The sequence below is a fragment of the Mauremys mutica genome, chromosome 13 (assembly GCF_020497125.1).
Source record: "Mauremys mutica isolate MM-2020 ecotype Southern chromosome 13, ASM2049712v1, whole genome shotgun sequence".
Taxonomy (NCBI): Eukaryota; Metazoa; Chordata; order Testudines; family Geoemydidae; genus Mauremys; species Mauremys mutica.
The window spans coordinates 4,308,435-4,328,929 of NC_059084.1; the positions used below are offsets into that span (position 1 = coordinate 4,308,435).

Here is a 20,495-nt window from a genome sequence, read left to right on the forward strand (position 1 = left end):
CAGTATCCCTGACTGGTACTACTAGTGGTGAGACTGAGATTTTTTTCCTGTGTCTGGCAGTATGAAGCACATGCCAACGAGGTGAGTTAAGAGCACCGCCATTGACTGCCCTAGGAGTATGATCAAGAGGGAAGGGAAGTGTTGCAGCCAAAGGAATGCTATCTAATATAAGTGTTCTCATGTTGACTATAATTAGAATCTGAACTGTCTGACAATGCCATCATGTGGGGAAGGACTTTCTTGGTCTACATCTTGCTACCCATTTTTTCTCCCCTCAGTCTCTGATTGTTGGCTGGTTTCAACATGTAACTTAAATCTCAGAAGTGTTGACTTCTCCTTATTAAATGTTCCCACTTTAAAATATGATTAATCACCAGATTTTTTGTTTCTAGTTATATGAAAACATCTGAGAAACTTGGAGAATGGAATGAGAAAGTGACACAGTCTGAACTGTGAGTTCCTCTGGTCATCAGCATCATCTACTTGCTCCTCACTCTATTCTCCAATTTGTACTGCTTGTTCTTTTAGTCGTTAAGGGGTTGATTGTATGCTTGGGGCACAGTGAAGCCATGTTCAAGGCTCTTGCTTATTAACAGGATACGTGACTTTCAATGGCTGCAGAGGTGATGGACGCAAAAGATATTGCTGTCATCTCTTTAGCTGTCTGTTGCCATAGCTGAAGGAAAATTCCAATCAGTTACCAGGCCACACTTTACATAAAATGAAGCATGAAATGTTAAGAATTACTGTTGTCTGTCAGCTAGCCCTTGTTAGGTAAAGTGTGAATGAAGTCCCATGCCGTATCAGAGTGAACCTTGCGTTTCCTGTTCTAAAGCTAATCTGTGCTTTCTCCCCTTCACTCCATAAAAATCATAGCAAATGCTTTGGGGACCAGCTGACTGACTCCATTCTTCTGGGCACAAAGGTAGACAAGATGATTGGATGTGTTCAGTGCTAGGAGGAATGAGGGCCAAACAAACTTGGGCATATATGTGTCAGCTACTGGTAGCTGCTACCATGTTAGTGTGACTTTGACAGTTTATAAATAAGGGCCTATTGTTAATCTGTTGGATGCCAGTATAGGTTAGGATGCTGTAAATTTTAGTTGGTGTGATGTTCAGTAGAACTTCAATTACTAGCAGAAGTAGTTATTACAATGCATTTCTTGTTACCTGGTCATCTGTCTTTAGAATATTTTCATTAGTTAGTATTAGGCATTCATTGATCTTAGTTCTAAAATAATGTAGATTATGCCATGTAGTAGACCTTCTAGCAATTGAGATCTTGTAAGTTTTTTGGACTTAGGTAATTTCCTGTTAAAGATGAGGAAATGGAGATGAAAGTTACATGGCTTGCACAGGGCCATGCAAGGCAGTATCAGAGCTGGAAATTGAACTCAAATTCCTGGTTCCTATGCTCAATGCTATATCATGCTGCAGTGTAGCTGCTATATAGTGAGTAGCGGGGAGGGAGTGGTTCCCCATAGGATGCAAAGTGGCAGACAGTACAACTTTGTTTGAACTGGCCTGATATCTGCTGTAGTCCTAGCTTAAATCTGTGCAATTACTTTGGCCAGCCACCATTATCTGAATAAAGAGGAAACCTGGGCTTGGATGTTTGCCCACATCTAAAAGAACAAAATGTTTTATAATTCTTTCCTCTAATAGCCATCCCCTCCCCCTATCTATCACATGGGAATAGAACTTGTTTCCTTAAACATCTAGAGGCATTAGTGATGTGGATGGTCCAGGAAGGAGAGCGTCTGTCTTGAAAGCATTGGCACCTTTTCTAATTTCCATTGTATTTGTAGATATCTTTCAGCCAGCAGCACACTGGAGGACTGGAATGAAAAATTAACTCAATCAGAAGCGTGAGTGTTTTAACCTTTAGTGTAAACCAACTTTCAAAAAAGCACATTGTCACTAACCCTCTCTGCCCCAGCTAACAATTTTCTGCTTTGACTAGTCCCATAAAGTACTACCGATAAAACCCTTTTATGTTTAACCAATAAATACACATTTCATATTCAAGTCACTGATGTGACTCCAACTGTGGTCAGTAGTGACATCTTTACCCTCCAACAGCTGTCTACTGACCTGGGAGAAATGAGCTGATTCATTCCAATTTTTGGTGGACGGGGTCCATATCACTCTCACCATATTCAGAGTTGGCACTGGGTTTGTCAGTGTGACCTGACAAGCCATGGATTAAATAGACAGATTGAGCTATCTAATACCTAGATATGGTGAGGGACAGTAATGGGTCGTTGTGATGCAGCATGCACTTTTTCCTATTTGGTGTCTGATCTCGGAATCAATATGGCTTCAGTTTCCAAGGCAGTTAGTATACCATTTTAAGAGCACCGAGTAAATGTTAAAAGCTTACGAACCCCACAGCTATCAAATAGCTCTTTAGTCACTCTTCTGATATTAAGCAATCCCTTCTTTGGGTGCAGGTTCCTCCTTTCCATGCTGTTTTTAGGGTGTTAGCAGTGCTGCAGTAAAATCTAGGCCTAACCTGTGAGCTTAACTCATGTTAAAGCAGATTGTTACATTTCACTCCGCAGGAATCCTAGTAGCTACTGTCTTCCAAAGATAAACTTTGCTTAGCTTGCATAATAGCCTTGCTGCCTGTCATAGTATGGGCAAAATTGCCTGCTTGCATAGTAGCTTGACTGCGGGATTTCTTATATAATTTTTTTCCATGTTTGATGCTGGATTTTTGTTGTTGTTGTTGCTTAGCTGACTGAAGTCTTCTCTGGAGTAAATGCTACCAGTAGATTATAAAAATTATTCCTAGCCCTCAAACTGCTTATTATATTTTTAATGCGATCTCCATTTGTACTGGACTGTAGTTGGATGAATTATGAGAGGCAGGTAGGATCTCCTTAATTTTCCAATTTTGCTTAGATAACGGCAAATGTAGGTCATGGGTCACTTGTAGCTGAACTCCCTTCTGTACATTGTGGTATGTAATTCAAGTTACCAGAAAAGAAACTGAATTATATTAACTGCTAGCGTGTGTGTCAGCATAAAGGTGGCTTCCTGTCACGGGAGCAAATGGAAGATTTTTTTCATTATGTAATACAATGTGGAGTGTGTGAGTGTGTGTGTGTGTGTGAGAGAGAGAGAGATCAGAACTTACCAGAGTGTGGGGTTCTACTTTCCAAGTAGGCTGTCCACCTGCATTACAAAATGAGAGTAAACACTGTCTGTTCTGTTTTTTGGTGATATTGAGCACTATTCTTTAAACCCTAGTTATTACCTAAGTCAGTGAATAACTTTCTCTGGTAGCATTTAATCAGAATTCAGTCCATGGGTGTGTTCTCATAGAATAAGAAACTTCCTGTTAGATCTGTTTCCTTGCAGTCAATGATAATAAATTGCCAGAAAACGGCAGTAGGAAGCCTGCCTATGTAGCTTGTTCAAGAGCAGTTTTTTTTACACCTAGAATAGTTTTTGCATGCCAGTCTTCCTGCTTGTCTTTCTCTAGCAAGCTAAACACAAATTTTCATCCCTTCCCACTTTATTTTAAATTTGTGTTTAGCTTGCTAGAGAAAGACAAGGCAGATGAGGTAATATTTTTAATTGGACTAACTTCAGCTGGAGAGAGACAAGCAAAAACTTGTCTCTCGCCAACAGCAGTTAGTCTTATAAAAAAATATTACCTCAGTCATCTTATCTCTCTAATATACGGTGACCAACATGACAACAACATTGTCTAGCTTGCTAGCATTCCAGTTGCCAGATAACATTCTTTCTAGTGCCAATCCAAGCAGGAAAACTGGCATGCAAAAACTATTCTAGGTGTAAATGAGATGAGAGAACTGTCAGTGTCAGATGCAGATGTTCTGTGATTTCTGCTTTCTCTGTGTCTGACACTGGTAGCTGGATGAATGCAAGCAAGAGGGAGGTGAGGCTAGTAGGAGAGGGGAGGATTTTATGGGTCTAGGTGTAGGCGTTCGCCATGTTGAAGGGATTTGTCCAAGAGGTGTACAGTTCAAAAGTGCTCTTCAGTCCTTGATACTTCTGGATACTTATTTGACATATGCAAAAACCACCTCTCTTCAGCAGCATATAGCATCAGTTTGCAAGTCTCTTTTCAGGATCCATACCTCACTACAGTTCATGCTTTTGGCTTGCAGATAGCAATAATCTGATGTGTTCTCTCTTTTAAGACCACTTGCATTCTGCACTAGCTGTAACTTGCAGCTGCCTAGCAGAGTCAGTTGCACGGAACATAATGGACCAGTTGGTCAATACTTCTTGCCTTCTGGTTACTTCCAGGTACAATAAATGTTTTACTTTGAAGCCCAGTATAGGTTAGGTCCTTGCTCTTTTGAGAGACCTACCTCTCTGCTTGCCTTAGACCTTAGCTGTTAGGGCTCTCAAGGTACTAGTCCCCATATTTAAATAACTGATTGGGATGGGGATGACAGCATACTTACTGAAGGGCCCTACCTCTGTTCTAGAAATTGCTGCCCTCTCTGCTGATCTGACAGTGCCTGACTTTGACCTGTTTATAGTACAGTTCAAGGCCATCTTTCTCTGGCTTGTGTGAAGTGGGGTGGGGTGTAACTGGGCACATCTACCGTTTGAGCAGGGCTTGTAACTCCCAGCTCGTGACATATCCGTACTAGCTCTGATCGAGCTAGTGCGCTAAAATTAGAGCGTAGTTGCAGCAGGAGGGGCCAGCTGCCCCGAATGCGTACCTAGCTTTTTGGACAGGCCCATACTCGGGGTGGATAGTCCCTTGCACCTCTTGGTTACACTCTATTTTTAGTGCTTGAGCTTGTTCAGCGCTAGTACAGGTATTAAGCCCCCAGCTCAGAGTGTAGACGTGCCCTTATTGGAGTGAGGATGGAGTCTTGGTTGTCCCTACTGGAGGCAGTCTACTTAAGTTGTTTGTTAAACTCTATTATGACTAAAGGGTTAACAGTAAAAATGTTCCCATTGCTAATTACACTCTGTTTAATCTTGCATTTCTCTCAACTTGGACAATGGAAACTAACAATGCCTCTATCTTGTTAGTTGGATCTTTCAGATTCCTAATGCTGCAGTGTTGGAATCCCAAACATTGCAGCATTACTTTAAAAAAGGGAGTTTACATCTTAAACATGTGGAATGCTCCCAGTGCTCTCAATTTCATAAAAATTAAACATGGGGCCAATTGAAGTTTGTGTAATAGTGCATATGTACTGCCATAGTACTGGTCTTTATTAATATGTGCAGCCTGCTGTCCTAACTTGCATTGGAGCCTGAGGCCTCTCAATTTATGGGCATTACTGGAGTCCAAAAATTAATGTGTAGTGTGATTCAATTCTTGTCACAGTTCTATTGGATAGCACTACTGAACAGTGTGACAGCCTGCTCTGGAGTGATGCCCAGTACCCAGAAGGGATGGGGCCTGAATTCCTTGTATTCCAAGGAAGTTTTGACTCTGCAGGTCAGGTGTAAATTCATTAACTGCAATAGTGCCCGAAAGCCTGTGTTAAAGCTAACAGCATTCAGTACCTATCTTTCACCCTTAAATCATATAATTACTACCACTTCTTACAAAACAAGTTGTGCTGTGGAGAAGGATCAGGAGTGACGCTGGAAGACCCGGATATTAGACATCCAATATCCTGTGGATTTTAAGTCTGTTATCTGAATTTGACATCATGAATTTGGCAAACGACTAGATTACACAATATGAATCATCATTTTTGTTGGGACTGGATGGTGAAGAAGTAAATCTGGTTCATTACTGAGCTTTGTGAAGTACTAGGCATGTGCAGTAACTAGTGTAGTTGAGTTAAGAGGCCTGTTCACGTTATAGAATGTGGGTTGTTGGGCTTAAAAAAGCATAATTTAACAGGACTTCTTGGAATCTGGCTCAAAGTGCCATTGTGTTATCTCCCACACTCCCATCTGGAGATTGTGAGAGAGAGAGAAATATAACTATCAGCCTAAATTGTCTACTTGAACTTGTTGCTTCTTGCTTTGGTATTTGAGGGATGAGAGAGTAGTGGGTGGCTCTTACATGTCCTGTTCCAAAATACTCTAGCACAGTTTATGTAAGAAGGATAACTTTAAACTTAAATACTCAGGTGCCAGAAAACCCAGATTTAATTTACCCCAAATCTGGTGTTCCCTTGTTGGTGTATGTAGCTGATTTTTTTTCTCACAAGTTGAAGTTTCTGTACATCTAGATGCTAATTTCCAACCCAAGAGTAGCTTGGCTAGGATGCAGTTGTGCAAGTGGCTTAGTACATATTTGTTCACCTGTGGTCCCAGAGCATGGCTTGAAATAGAAAGGCTCTGAAGTGCCTCTTCTCTCCAACCCTCTTATGAACTTTTCAAATATGTGTAAAATCAAACCCATGTAAAGCTGTCCAAGACTTCTCATTTACCTGTGGTTAAAGGTAACTGATGGGAAACTTTTCTAGCTATTGGTTCTAAGCTGCAATTGCAAAGGTGATGCTCATTCTTGCAATTCTTATCTATTTCGTAACATGTCAGTATTACCAGTTTCTTCTTCCATGCTGAACTCTGCGACAAAAATCCTTTCTCTTCCCTCAGGGCTGAAAGTTTGTTTATGAGAACAATTACTGACTACTGAAGGGGGCATTTTTTTTCTGAAAAGGAAGAGTGGGGAGCTATAAGCACTTAAAAAAACCCCAAACTGGAAATTTCGAAATGTTCACTGAAATATCTGATAATCAGATTTAATGGTTAGAGGAAACTAAAATATCAACATGGACTAAATGTGAAGAAATAAATTAAATCCACTTGCCTTTTCTTGGTAAGATTCAAAGCCATAAGTACACATGAGACCAGAAGAGTAGCTTTCAGCCATGTCACTGCAACCTGCTAACCTAGTGCCCCTCTCTCTTTGCCTTGGCATCTTTTCCAAAATGCTGGCAGGTGCTTCTCACTTGACTGCTTGTAATATTTCTTCCTACTAACCTTCAGTTGTTTAACTTCTTCCTGTTTAGTTATAAGAAGACTCAGGAAACCCTGTCCCAGGCAGGACAGAAGACTTCAGCTGCCCTTTCCAACGTGGGCTCTGTTATCAGCAAGAAACTTGGTGACATGAGGTAAGAGCTCTGTTCCACTTTCACTGTAGCACTGGAGTCCATGATTCATACAATGTTGAGGTTTAAGCATCTGGAATTGATGACTAGTTTTTTTTTCCATTTTCAGTTCTGTGCACTGCAGTTAATGGCAAAATGAATCTGATACAGCTGTATTATGTGACCCAGTATATGTCACTCAGGTTTTAATACATATTTTTCTAAGCTATTTCTGGTGAGAGCTCCATTCTCAGGAATCCTTTCTTCATCACTTTCCCCAGAGGGTCTGTCTTTGGTGGTAACTTTTATCGCTTTAATTTTCAACAGTTCCCAGAACATATAAATATGATTCTCTTGTCCCACAAACTGATAAAATATTGTAGTCTTCCCCCATACTGGGAAGCAGTACCATATCGTTCCATTGCAGCTCATTCATCCTGTTTGAATAATGGTGTTGAAAAGATTTGAGGGGAACCCCTTTCTGTTCTTCTGCGGGAAGATGGAACTCTATGTTAACGCCAGCATAAAAAGTGAGAAAATGGAGTCCAGTTCTTTGGCTCCATCAGAGATGTAGAGAACCTCAAGGTGGAGAAAACTGGACATGTAATATTATGCAATGAAAATAATGTGCATCAGTTCTCATATAAATGGAAAGTTAATATTCCTTGCTGATGGGCACAACTACCTAGCACAGTGGGGAATGGGTATTGTGGGGAGGGGGGTTTAATACGAGAAGTGACTCAGTCCAGATGTTTGTTACTAATATGGACTAGAACTTTTCCTTTCCATGTTCAGGGGCTACAGAGGTTTATAAACCCACTAATCTGGTGAAAGGGAACAGGAGGAAGTATTTAAAGATCTAGAATCAATGTCACTTACCCCAAATTCTTATATCTTTTAGATGTGAAAGCTAATATTAGATTATTGCATAGGTTTTAGACACTTGTATTAGCTACTGTACCAGGAAGGCTGCTAATGTCTTACTGTGTAGCGGAGGAGGTAGCTCCCTGGGACAACAGAAGGTGGCTATGGAAACGATGGATAAGCCAGTGTTATATTAGCCATTGGAGCACAAAACCAACTATATTGCAGCTGTCTTACACTTGGATATGGTGGATATTTAACCTCATAAATATCTCTAGTGACTTGAGGTTGCTATAACCAATGAAATAATGCAAATTAGAAAATTAGGCATTCCCAGGCATTCATGTGCGATCAACTCAGGATTTCAGTAAGCAGCATCTAGTATTGGTTTGACCTAATTTTGAGGGCAGGAAGTATCAGTCAATAAAATACCTATCTCAAAGGGATACTGACAAAGTAATTTAATTTCTTTATGAATTTCTTCTACTGAGCTCTGAAAATATGGTGAATCACTTTCTGCTAAATCTTTTCTAGCATTTCATTTGGCGTGGATTGCTAAACTAGTCAATTTCTAGTTCTCTTGTAGTAGCCCAATGCTTTTTGGGTTCGTAGCTTTGCAAAGGGAAGTTCCAAGTTAAAACAGTCTTCACTGAACTAAAAGAATTCCTAGGCAACTTAAGTTGACAATATCTCTAACTCAGATGCATCAGAGGTAGTGTTCAAATCTGTATAGGTTTAGCCTTCCCTTCAAGTTCAAGGTCAGCCTAGAACTAGGGTTCAGATTGGTTTTAAAAAACCCCTCTAGATTTTAGCCACACTTCATTTGAAAAATTATCCATTTGGCTTTGGGTGTGGTGCTTGCTCTGATCTAAGTGCTCATATTGCACCCATCAGTATGGTGTCTAACAGGGAAACCAAACCATAAGGGCAGATTTGAGTCAGTGGTTCAAATGGAAATGGTTCAAAGGTCTTCAGAGGAACAATTGCAGTTTTAGCTCATCTCTAAATATTGTTATTGCCTGTGCTTGAGTCTTAGTAGCCTTGGTCTTATGTGATCATATTTAGTCCAGAACCTTCATGCAAAACTAATATCTAGTAATGGTAGAGTGTAATCCCCCGAGGGGAGGAAGGGGGAAAAGAGTCTCAGGATGACTTCAGCCATTCTTCTTAAACTCCGTTACATGTGTATTAGTCCTAAGGGAGTTAAATGGTGCGTTTTTTGTAAAGCTGTACTTTGCATACAGGTTCAGTGCAAAAGCATTGTGATCATGGTGTTTGCACTAAGGTGTCAGAACAGCAGAAACCACTGACTCCATTCTGTGCCAGAACTGTCTTGCATGGGCCAACGTAATGGGGAAAGAAGATCTGTTAGAAGTCTTCCAGAGAATTAATGACAGTGTACAGAAAAGATATCCTGTAAAATACAGTATTTAACTTTTTTCTCTAGAGTTTTTTTGCAGGATATCAACTCTTCCCTGGACTCTGCATACATAGCTGCTTAATTTATTAAAATAGTCTTTTTTTAAACCAAAAAAGTTACCTTTAAAGGTAACATTTGACAAAATTCAGATTGGGCAGTTTCTTCATCACAGCTTTCATTCTTCCCAGAGATTCTCCTTTTCCTCTGTGGCTGGGAGTACCCAGGTGGTAAGCATTTGATGTAATCTCTGATCACATAGTACTGGATAGTCCAAATTTACTCTCACTGAGTTGTACGTGCCGTTCCTGGAGTAGCAGATACTGGTGCATATCTTCAGTAGCACCCAGGTTATGTGAATTGGGCAGAGAATTAGTCCAGTTTCTAACCTTTCTAGTGTGCATTTGACTCCTCTTTCCTGCTAATGACCCAGCAATTTGCATAAATCTTTTTTCTCCCATTTATTTTAAGGCAGCAGCAGACTGAAATGGGAAAAATGTGGTTCCTTTTGCCAGTGTCATAAGTGCATAGTAAATGTAGGGGTCCACCTACCAAACATGCAGCTGTGGCAAAAGTGTGTGAATTCTGTCGCCTGTCAGCCCAATCACTTCACAGTCTGATTGGGAGCATTTGTGCTACCACTAACCTGCCATGACTAAACCATGCACAAATATTGTTTGTTCAGGAACGTGAACTTGTTAGTTCTCAATTTAACTCTGTAATCTTAAATTTCCTAGAGCAATGCCAGTGTGTCCACATCAAAATACATAGGCTGTGTAGTATGAATTCAGCAAGAAAAAGTGAATAGGAAAAGGTACACATTAATTGTAATTTACATTGAAGAAACTCCTGAATTTCCTGTCTAAACATGCAGCATTAATATTGTGAAAACACCCTACATTAATGCAATCAACACTTTCTTCTTGGAAGACAAAGTGGTGGGTCTGTGGGCAGCTTCTCTGTCGGAAATATATAACATCAGTCACAGCATTACCAAATAACTCAGCAGGATTTGCTGTGGATTTATGGACCTATAGTGGAAAACAAATGAAAGTAACCTTTGCTTCTTTCCCTTGAAGATTTAATAACACTCCTTCTAGTCTTCCTCTATTGTGTGTGTAAACCTATATTGCTCTCTGTCTGTACTTCTCTGCTGTCTTCAGGGAAAAAATAAGTCCTGAGACTTTCAGTACAGATTGAATTGATATTTTTGGAGCAAAGTCTTCAATAGCAACATTCCCTCCAAATGGAACTGTAAACTGTTGGTAGTCATGATGTGATCAGAGATTACAGTGAGTGAGTTTGGTTTCTTGTAGTGAGCTTTCCTCTGAATGGGTGAGATGTTCCTTGTTTTCAATGAATCTCAGTGCTAGCCTTTAACTGTAATTGCTTGTTAGAATGCTCCTGTGTCTTTATCTCAGCCTGCATTTTTATAAGAAAAGGATCCAGACATTTATTTTCCCATCTGCCGGAAGGGTTGAGATAACAGAAGGGGACACTGCAGACTGTTTGTCAGCCTTCGTTAGCTGCTGGAAAATGCTAGAAAGGGGGTAATGACAACATAAATGTGCAGAATGGTTGATCACAATTTCCTTGTAAAACACGTTGCCACTACAGAATCAAAATAACTTGTGTCCTGAGACATCTTCAGAACATCCGTTAGTTGCCATGCATTGCTGGATTGTTTGAAATCTAATAGCTGTAGAATTCATCATGTTCAATAGTTAACCTGTGGTACTTGGAATCCTCTATGTATAAGAGGACTGATGCTGCTAGTTACTCTGCTACATCTTCCCCAGCCACCTAATCTCTGAGACTAGTCCAGGGGTTCTCAAACTGGGGGTCGGGACCCCTCAGGGGGTTGTGAGGTTATTACATGGGGGGTTGTGAGCTGCCAGCCTCCATCCCAAACCCCGCTTTGCTTCCAGCATTTTTAATGGTGTTAAATATATAAAAAAGTGTTTTTAATTTGTAATGGGGGTCGCACCCAGAGGCTTGCTATGTGAAAGGGGTCACCAGGTCAAAAGTTTGAGAACCACTGGACTAGTCCATGTGGTTGGTTAGCTTAATTAATGGGAATGGGTGTTCTGCAAGTCCTGTGCAGCATTGCTATTAAAGCTACAAAAATCTTAGCCAGTTTAGCTTTCTCTGTTATCTCAGCATTCTCTGTTGATGTGGGTCTCAGGCGTTCTCACCTTACAGCATTTTACTGTAGTGTATGATTTCAGTAAGCTAATCTGAATGGAATGCCCTCTTCCTCATTAGAGAGGACAACTTTCAGAATGTATATTTTCTAATATACATTTCATGTCAGTGTTTGAAGGAGTCTGCTACTGTAGCTACTACTACAAGCATATTGATTGTTAAATATTATTTTGAGCTGATGATGGCTGGCTGCAGGACAGCTCCTGAATTTATGTAATCTGGAGACATTTTATCAAAGGAGGAAAAGGGCTACAAAAAGCACCAATAGATAAAGTTCAGTTTCAGGTGCTAAACAGGCTGAACTGTGCTTGTGGTAATACATACAGTGTTGGGAGTGGTACATGTTTGTGTATATTGTCCAAGTTGTTAATCTTTTTACAGGAACGAGTTGTAGAAACTCTCACTTTCAGACATACCAATAGACAATGTTTTGGCTCTGGCTCTAGCTGTTGAAGAGATGGCCTTAATACAGGGGCTCTCAAACTTGGGATCGGGACCCCTCAGGGGGTCAGGAGGTTATTACATGGAGGTTGTGAGCTGTCAGCCTCTACCCCAAACCCCATTTTGCATCCAGCATTTATAAGTGTTAAATATGTTAGGGGGGTCGCACTCAGAGGCTTGCTATGTGAAAGGGGTTACCAATACAAACGTTTGAGAACCACTGCCTTAATATATGTTGGAGGCGAAACCACAAAGCACGGCTAACTTCTTGGGCTTTGGTGTAATCAGAGCCCCTTGTTCTCCATGGAAAGTTTTATCTTAACCGTGTAGCGAGACTACTTAGTTTCTACTGCACCGCATCGCTGCAAAGATGAAGCTCTGGCAGCTACATTTAAATAATATAAAATAGAGAAATCAGAGTAGCTGCAGTGTTTCTTTGTAAATTCATTTCATGCCATCTCCATGTCCTCATCCTGCCTTAGACTCTTTTGTATTGGCAACATGTAACCATTGTAGAAGCTGTCACAGGCCTGGATGGGATAGTTTAGTCTTGGTGGGTGGAGCAGTTATGACTTGGCACCCAAGAATGGGTGGAAGGCAGTTTGGGATTGTGACATAAATTATAGTAAGGATGAACAGTTTTTGTTATCATACCCTCACTAGCCATGTCTGCAGACTCAGGAAGAAAACAGTGCCTTGGCTTTCATTTATCAGAGGGGTAGCCGTGTTAGTCTGGTTCTGTAGAAGCAGCAAAGAATCCTGTGGCACCTTATAGACTAACAGACGTTTTGCAGCATGAGCTTTCGTGGGTGAATACCCACTTCTTCAGATGCAAGACTTTCATTTGTTTCCTGTAAGAAGTGTTCACAATAGCACTTTTAAATGAAAGCTTAGCGTGTGGCCGCTGTAGGGGGAAGAGGTGGGTTTTCCAGTGTTTGCTAACTCTTTGTAAAATCCAGGTGTGAACAACATGTGGGTTATGAAGAGAAGGCTTGAGCGTGTGAACACAGCTCTGTGGCAGGGCTTAGATTCAATAGTGCTGGAATACACAGTGCCCTGGCTGTAACTTCTTATTGCAGACGCTACCATTATTGATCTTTGCAAAACTTCATATTCAGTTCACATAATAGAAGATCATAGGATAAGAAATGTCTTGGGCAGTTTTCTTAATTCGTCTTGAAGCAGATTTTGTTGTAGAGAGGTGGGCTTGCGATCTAAGGCATTTGTGTGCAAGACTTACGGGCAGCTAAGCAGGGCAGTCAGTTGGACATTGGGGCCTAACTAACATTTCACTTTTCTTTCCTGCTGCTGCCGATGGGTTCTTCCAGGGCTCATCCCTTCTCTCATTCCTTTAGGTAAGACGCTTTTCAGGGGTACTAAAAGAGGAGGCTTACTTATTTTTTTGCTAATCTTTCTTGGGGGCACTGCAGACCATGTAGGGCCCATCTGCACTGCTAAAACAGATTAGTTAGGGAGCTTGGTTGCAACAGATGCCCCTGGACTGGACTTATAATGAGATTGCAATTGGTCATGAGGGTTGAACATAAATAATTGCAGTGCTGTAATTGAGTCCCTTGACTTGGTCATATTTGTTGTGTGGATGGGGCTGTAGGCAATTTATAGCAGCTTTTTTATTTGAAAGCTGACTGCTCAGTGCGGTTCCATACTCAGGCTCACTGCATGCATCTTGTACCTCTCCCTGTTACTCCTAAATTCTGGGAATATCCTGCCTGTTAAAATTAAACCCTGATTAACAGAGTAACTTGGTACAAGAAAGCCAGTCATGGACCTTCTCAGCTCTTTTTTTTAATTTTTTTTTTGGTGTGGTGCCTATGCAACGTCTCTTTTCTCTGAAATAAAAATAATCTAGTCCTGGATCTTGGGCCAGATACCTTTTCTTGATGCTCCTGGGCATAGCGTGGTGTTGAAAAAGCTTTTCCTAAATTAAACTTTTCTGTGGGAGGTTTGGCTCTTTGTATTGACATAAGCAAATCTGTCAGCAGTTGAAGCACAAAGCCTCCTAAACACCATTCACTCTGTCCATATCTTGCATTCTTCAGTTAGAGATACTCAGGCTAACTATCCTATAACTACAAAACTAGTTTGGGCTGCAGTGTGTCAAAGGGCAGGGGAGAGGGGATTTTGTGGCTTACTTCTATTGCCTCTGCTATTTGCAGCAGCCTTAAATGTTGTTGGGAACAGTAAGTGTTTGGAAATTGTGCAAGACCTAACCATGCATGCTGTCAATGTTTGAATTGTCTAACTCTTCCTTTTCCACTTTTAATGCTTCTGAGTAGCAGCTATTCCATTCGCCATTCGATAAGTATGCCAGCGATGAGGTAACGTAGCAAATGTCTCTCAAAGTGGGAGGGTGGGAGGCGTAGTTGATTCCCAACCACTTCTGGGACTTTAAATTCAACTTTTATTTTGTGTATTGGGACTGTTTTCTTCAGTTGACCTCTAATGTGCATTGTGGGGTAATGTCTCCTGCAGCCCCACTAGTTCAGGGCTTTGAGGCCTGTTACATAGGTTTATTAGTGGCTATGTTAGACTCTCTCTTATGAGGACTCAAGTGAAGTGTTGTAACCCTGCCAAAACTCATATTGCAATTTTATTATTTTCAAAGCTCCCTAAAGATAATTATGATCCTTTTGTTAGAATTTCAATACAGTTGTAACTAGTACTGCAGATGACATCTCTGACGTCCTGCTATATTCCTGGTTTACAAGCAAATGGTCCAGCATGCCAAAATACCCTGACTTTTGCAGTAGAACAATGTCTTCCTTATGTGGTAAAATCATAACAGTGTAGAGCTCAAAAGAACCTCAAAAGGTCACCTAATCCATCCCTCTGTGCTAAGACAGGACCAGGTATATGTACACCATCGCTGACAGGTGTTTGCTCACCTGTTAAAAACCCCCAGTGCAAGAGATTACACAACCTCCCCATGTAACCTCTTCCAGAATTTAACTACCCTTATGATCACTAGCTACTGAAGAAATTATAAACTGATTAAGAAGTCTGGCTTTTCTTTACAATAAAATGTTTAATTGGAAACTCTGGTTATAACATGTGAGAAAAATGTTCTCTTAGTTGTCCTTTGCACGAGTTTACTTTTGTTTGGGATAGTATAATTTCCCTGAACAGAAATGTGCCTTTGTGTCTTCATCTTCATAGGAGTTAGCAGTACAAATCCTTTCCACACTTAAGTAATCTCTACGAAGTTCAGAAGCTTAATCTTGTAGTTTACAAGTCAAAACTATCCTTAAAGCTGCTCATTTTCTAGTAAAAACTTTAGCTAAACTTCAGAATTTAGCAGAATCTGGTATAAACTGTAATCTCCATTCCCACACATGGGGATGAATGAACTGTATGATGGGAGTGGAGCTGGGCAAAGAGTGTAGACCCTTTTCACTTGTTCACATTCTTAGATGAATTTTGCTTTGGTTGTACTCACACCTCTTGTGTTTCTGGCAAACTAAAGCAGGTAAGTTTGTTGTATGGGTGCAAATGTTCAAAATGAGTCTTGTGTGCAAGTATGTCTAGGAACAGAAACTGAATTCTGTTCTCATGTGAACGTTCTTGCTAGAAGAGCTTGCGCACTGCAGTCCATCAAGGGAACAATTCCATGTGATATATGTGCTAAATCATAACTCTTCAATACAGACTACTACTCCTGAAACATTTGTGATCGTTCTGTAAGCAGAAAGGCTAAATTTATCAAACAGTGGATTAAAATTAATTGCTCACCTCTAAGGTTCAGTTCTCATACCACAGGACGCAAATCTCTCCCACTAACATAAGTGACTACTTCTGTCATGTGGTCAGAGAATAGAGTCCCAGGTATTCTCCTGGGGTTATAACTCTGAATGTTCCATTCATCTCTTGCACTCTGGAGAAGCTCTTCCTTTTCAGTCTAATAGTAGGTATTGGAGAAAGCTGAATGACTTTTTTCAAGCCTGTTTAAAATGTTCAGCTTTCCCTTTGGACTAAAAACATGGCTTTCTTACATAAACAAGAAACCAGTCCTTTGTCTGTGAGGCTTTCCCCTCCTACCTAATCTGTAATCCGTTGACTCAACGGAACTCAGCCTGCCTTTTAGGTTGTTAGCTTGAGTGGCCTGTATTCAAACAATGGGAAAAATATACTGTGGTATAAGTATCCAGACCTTGCTGTATGCCAAGTATGGCACGTCTAATGCAGTTGGTTAGTTAGAGATAGTGAATCCTAGCTTGCAAGGAGATGGCGAGATGACCTGAGTGATAACTGCCTTTGGTGTGTTGTAGGTGGTGGTGCTCTTGCATTTCAATGTCTAAGGAACTTTCACAGGCTTGATATTCTCAGCCTGTTCAATTCAAACTAAAAACCAGTTGTTCCAGTAGCTTACCCCTTTTGACTTGATGTTGCCTTTTCTCCTTTAAGGAACTCTACGACCTTCAAGTCATTTGAAGACCGAGTTGGAACCATAAAGGTAACTGTCTGTTCTCCTGTTGCTAAACTCCCACTTATATCTATGCTAAGCAAATCCCCATGCAAGAGAGTCTGTGTGAAACTAGCTTAAAACTGTCAAAGGGGCACTAGTGCTTACAGAAAACTTCAGGGGTAAATTGCACTTCGGAGCCCCTGTTCTTAAGAGTGTGCATTCTCTAAGGCTAATAATTGGTAATAGATTATTGGGGGGAAATAACTTTACTGTACGTCAGTACCCCCCTTGGAGAAGTGGTAACTGTTGGCACTGAGGACACAAGACCAGTGTCATTCTCTTGTCATCTTCAACAATTTTTCTTCCTTTTGCAGTCCAGAGTGGTGGGCAGCAGGGAGAACAGCACTGACCCTCACTCCCCCACAGGATCTGGCGACAAGCCCCCCCAGGACAACGCTCCTTTCTAATCCCTCGGTGTGGCTTTTTGCACGGCTGTGCACAACTGCAGGAGCCCCACTAGTTCTTCACAACAGCCACAGCGTGCAAATAAAGGAAGGGGGCAGTTCTCATTCTGAAGAGAAGTATCCATACATCCATACACAGACATTGCTGCTGGAGTCAAGTAAAATAAAAACAATGTTTTGTACACAAATATTTTACACTAAAGTTTGTAGATGAAATGTATCACTGTGCTGTCCTTTTGGGAGAGCAGGTAAAATGGAGTTTACTCATCCTAGTCCAGAAATAGAATTTCATGTGCATTTCTCACTCAGTGATAAGCTGTTTGAGTAGGCAAGATTGTTTCTTTAGGCAGGGCGGGAAGAGCAAATATGCAAGAAGCCAACTGCATGGGAAACACAATCTTCAAGTTCTGGCGACAGCCCTCTGTTCTAAATTATTTATGAAGAGAAGTAGTTCCCAGTCTCCCATCACTGCTCTCTCCCACTACCACAGAGGTGCAGGGCCAGAGGGGCATTGAACATTTTCTCTCTCGTTAATATGGGAATGGGGTAAACAGTCATTTTCTCTGGGCTCCCAAAAAGGAAACTGTATAGCAGCTGCCTAGTTGTTACACTAACGCTCTAGCTTTAACAGAACTAAAATCTTTATTTTTAAATGTAATGAACTTCAAAAATAAAAGCTAAGTGAGAGAGCTTTAGCATCATATAAGGAAATAATACCTTGGACTCTGAAGCTGAATCGCAAGCCTTACATCACCTTATGCTTTATTTGTTTATAATCTTTTTATATAGAGAGAAATGTGAGGGCTACAAAGTTGGGGTTGGAGCGCTGGAGTTTTGCATCATACAATAGTAGCAGCATGCCTGTGTGCCAGTTATTGTGTTCATTTCAATGTGCACTCTGTTGCCTGAGTATAAAACTTGCTTCTCTGTTCTTGGGTGTATGCCTTCGTCATCCTTTAAGGAAGAAGCTCTGAAGGCAGATTAGAAAAGGACAAAGCTCTGTCTCTAGCAATGTGGGCACTGTACTGGAGAATCCTGTCTCTACCCTGCCATTGTGAAGGTAGTTCAGTTTGGAGGGTCCTAAGTATTATGGTACATTCTCCTGACTAATATCTCCACCCATAATCTTTGTTTACAGTACTTGCAGAGAATCCTGGAGACTAACTGATTCCTCAAGTGTCTGGATGTTTTGCTATTCTGCTGTCCAGCACTATCACTCAGGAGCCGTAGAATGAAAGGTTACCCTATGGTGGCCTGATCTTATTCTAGGCAAAGGTGCCTCCACATAAAAACCTAGAGTGAGCAATTCTGTGCCTTAGAGGCTAAGTGGGACTTACTCAGGTCTTTAGGTTTGCTTACATACATATCAAAGTAGTTTCTCTGGTTTGAGTTCCTCTAGGATAAAAATTTTTTTTGCCCTTCTCTAGAGAAGCAAGTTTTGACATTTGAATTTGCTGATCATAAACCTCAATAACCACCCTTTTCCCCCCATTTTGCAGGTGGTGGTGGGGGGGATGCATACTATGAAAAATTAGAAGGCAGATGTGATAGGAAATAGGTGGAATGTAGAGTGTCATTTACCAGGTTTTATTGTTTGTGGCTGAAATTACCCTCAGTGTGGGGGAAACAGTGCTAGTTAAATGCGGGACTGCTGGAGCGTAGATATTGAACTGTTTCTCTCTACAGGTGAATATTGAGGAAATTTGTCAATAAAGCTTTCCGTTGGGAAACAAATTAAGTGAATTTTTGGTCCAGTATTTATACTTAGAAATCTAAATGAGTGAGTGTAAAGGGTACGAACCCATCAAGGGCATTATCCAACTAGCAGAGTAATTTGGGGAGGGAGGCCTAAGTTGGTGACTTCTGTGTAATGCATGTCATTCTGGCCACTAGAAGCTTCTGTATGTGTTATGCTTCAGCTGATGAACTGGTATCTCTTGTCTGGTACTTCACTATAACAGCCACTAGCAAACATCAGTTGACACACACAGTATGCTCCCAGGACCTTTTTATGCAAAACTGACTGAAGGAGGCAATAGGGGAACTTGCATGCAGCTTAAAATTGGAGGAGCTGGCCCCTGTCAAGTGGAGAGACTGGAGCCAAAAGGAACTTAGTGGAATGGTATGAGCTGACAATTTCGTTATGCAAAGAATGAGCAGAAAAGAGGTCAGTACATGGTATTGTCTGAGGTCCAGAGCAGAACATATTTTCTACACAAAGCACAGTAGGTGCCAAAGCAGGAAAAATCATTCTAGTACAGTACAACTCCCTTGGGAAACCTTGGGCCTTGTTTTGGGAAGAGAAAAGGTGCAGGAGCATTGAAGGATGCTAGTGCTGCATTAAAAATAACATATGTAAAAATTATCAATGCTTGTCTACTTTTCCTGACTACTGTACCCCTTTCAGGAGTCTGATTTCTTGCATACCCCCACGTTTCACCTCACTTGAAAATTATTTGCTTAGAAAATCAGACCTAAAAATACAAAAGTGTCACAGCACACTGTTACTGAAAAATTGCTTACTTTCTCATTTTCCCATACAATTATAAAATCAATTGTACTTACATTTTTGTAGTGTATAGTATGTAGAGCAGAATAAACAAGTCGTCATATGTTTGTACTGACTTTACTAGTGCTTTTTATGTAGCTTGTTATAAAACTAAGCAAATATCTAGATGAGTTGATGTACCCCCTGGAAGACCTCTGTGTACCCCTGGTAGAGAGCCACTGCTGAAGGCGACGCTGGCAAGGTGTTAAAAAGCTGTAGGCCAAAACCTGACTCGGAGGGGACTGAGCCCTAGGCTAGTTCTTCAGAAAGGTCAGATCCCTCTCATACCCTTTGTTAGTCTCTAAGGTGCCACAAGTACTACTGTTCTTTTTGCGGATACGGACTAACATGGCTGCTACTCTGAAACCTCTCATACCCTTGCCTACTGCCTTCAGTTGTACATGGGCGTTTCTTCATTCCCTCTTGGAATAGTTTAGAAAAGGGGGGAGGTTTTTTAAACTTCCTCTTCCTGTTCTCCCCACTGGAATGAGCCAGAGTAACCAAAGTTAACCTACTGTACACTCCACTGCCTAAAAAAGTCCCTCATTTTAATTCTTAAACAGCTAGGTCTTGAATGAAAACATTCCATGCCAGTGGGCTTCTAGGGCTGTGGCACTGTCATTGCATGGGGGAGTGTCAGTTGTTTCCCATCCTAGCCATTGATTCATCACTGCTGTCCATCTCATTGAACTGCTCCTATTGGGAATTTATCTCAAATACATCACTCTGCTAGAAATGTACGCTAAAGATTAATTGAACTTGACTTTAAGCTTCCTTCCAATAATTCTTCCTCAACCTTATTTTCGGCTTCTGTCCCATATTTGAGCTTTGGCAGCAGCAGCAGCAATTCTGGAAATTCTTCAAGCCAGAGAAACTTGGAATATGGAAAACCAGCAGCTGAAACACTGGCTTAAATTTTTAGCATGATAATCCTGGAAAATAGCTTCTTGGAAACTGTTGACAGTCAGGTGTGACTTAAGCAGTGCAAGGAAAGGGGAAATTCTGACTGTGATTAGTCTTGAAGTGCTCCAAAGGCTGCACGACCTTTGGAGAAGGATGAATATGGAGTAGACATG

General features: G+C 41.0%; 1 protein-coding gene across 12 annotated transcripts in view; it reads left to right on the forward strand.

Moving 5' to 3' along the window:
• Positions 1 to 18,614, forward strand: part of TPD52L2 (TPD52 like 2) — a 33,548-nt gene extending 14,934 nt beyond the window's left edge. For 6 of the 12 annotated variants that reach the window (XM_044985340.1, XM_044985341.1, XM_044985349.1 and 3 more), the window contains 5 exons: positions 393 to 452; positions 1,811 to 1,870; positions 6,980 to 7,081; positions 16,407 to 16,455; positions 16,782 to 18,614. In XM_044985340.1, coding sequence (XP_044841275.1) covers positions 393 to 452; positions 1,811 to 1,870; positions 6,980 to 7,081; positions 16,407 to 16,455; positions 16,782 to 16,874 — 364 coding nt within the window. In that variant the 3' untranslated portion in view covers positions 16,875 to 18,614. Of the gene's footprint in view, positions 1 to 392; positions 453 to 1,810; positions 1,871 to 6,979; positions 7,086 to 16,406; positions 16,456 to 16,781 lie in introns of those variants that run through there. The other 6 variants (XM_044985343.1, XM_044985348.1, XM_044985347.1 and 3 more) reach the window with 4 other exon arrangements.
• The last annotated feature ends 1,881 nt before the right edge of the window (positions 18,615 to 20,495 follow it).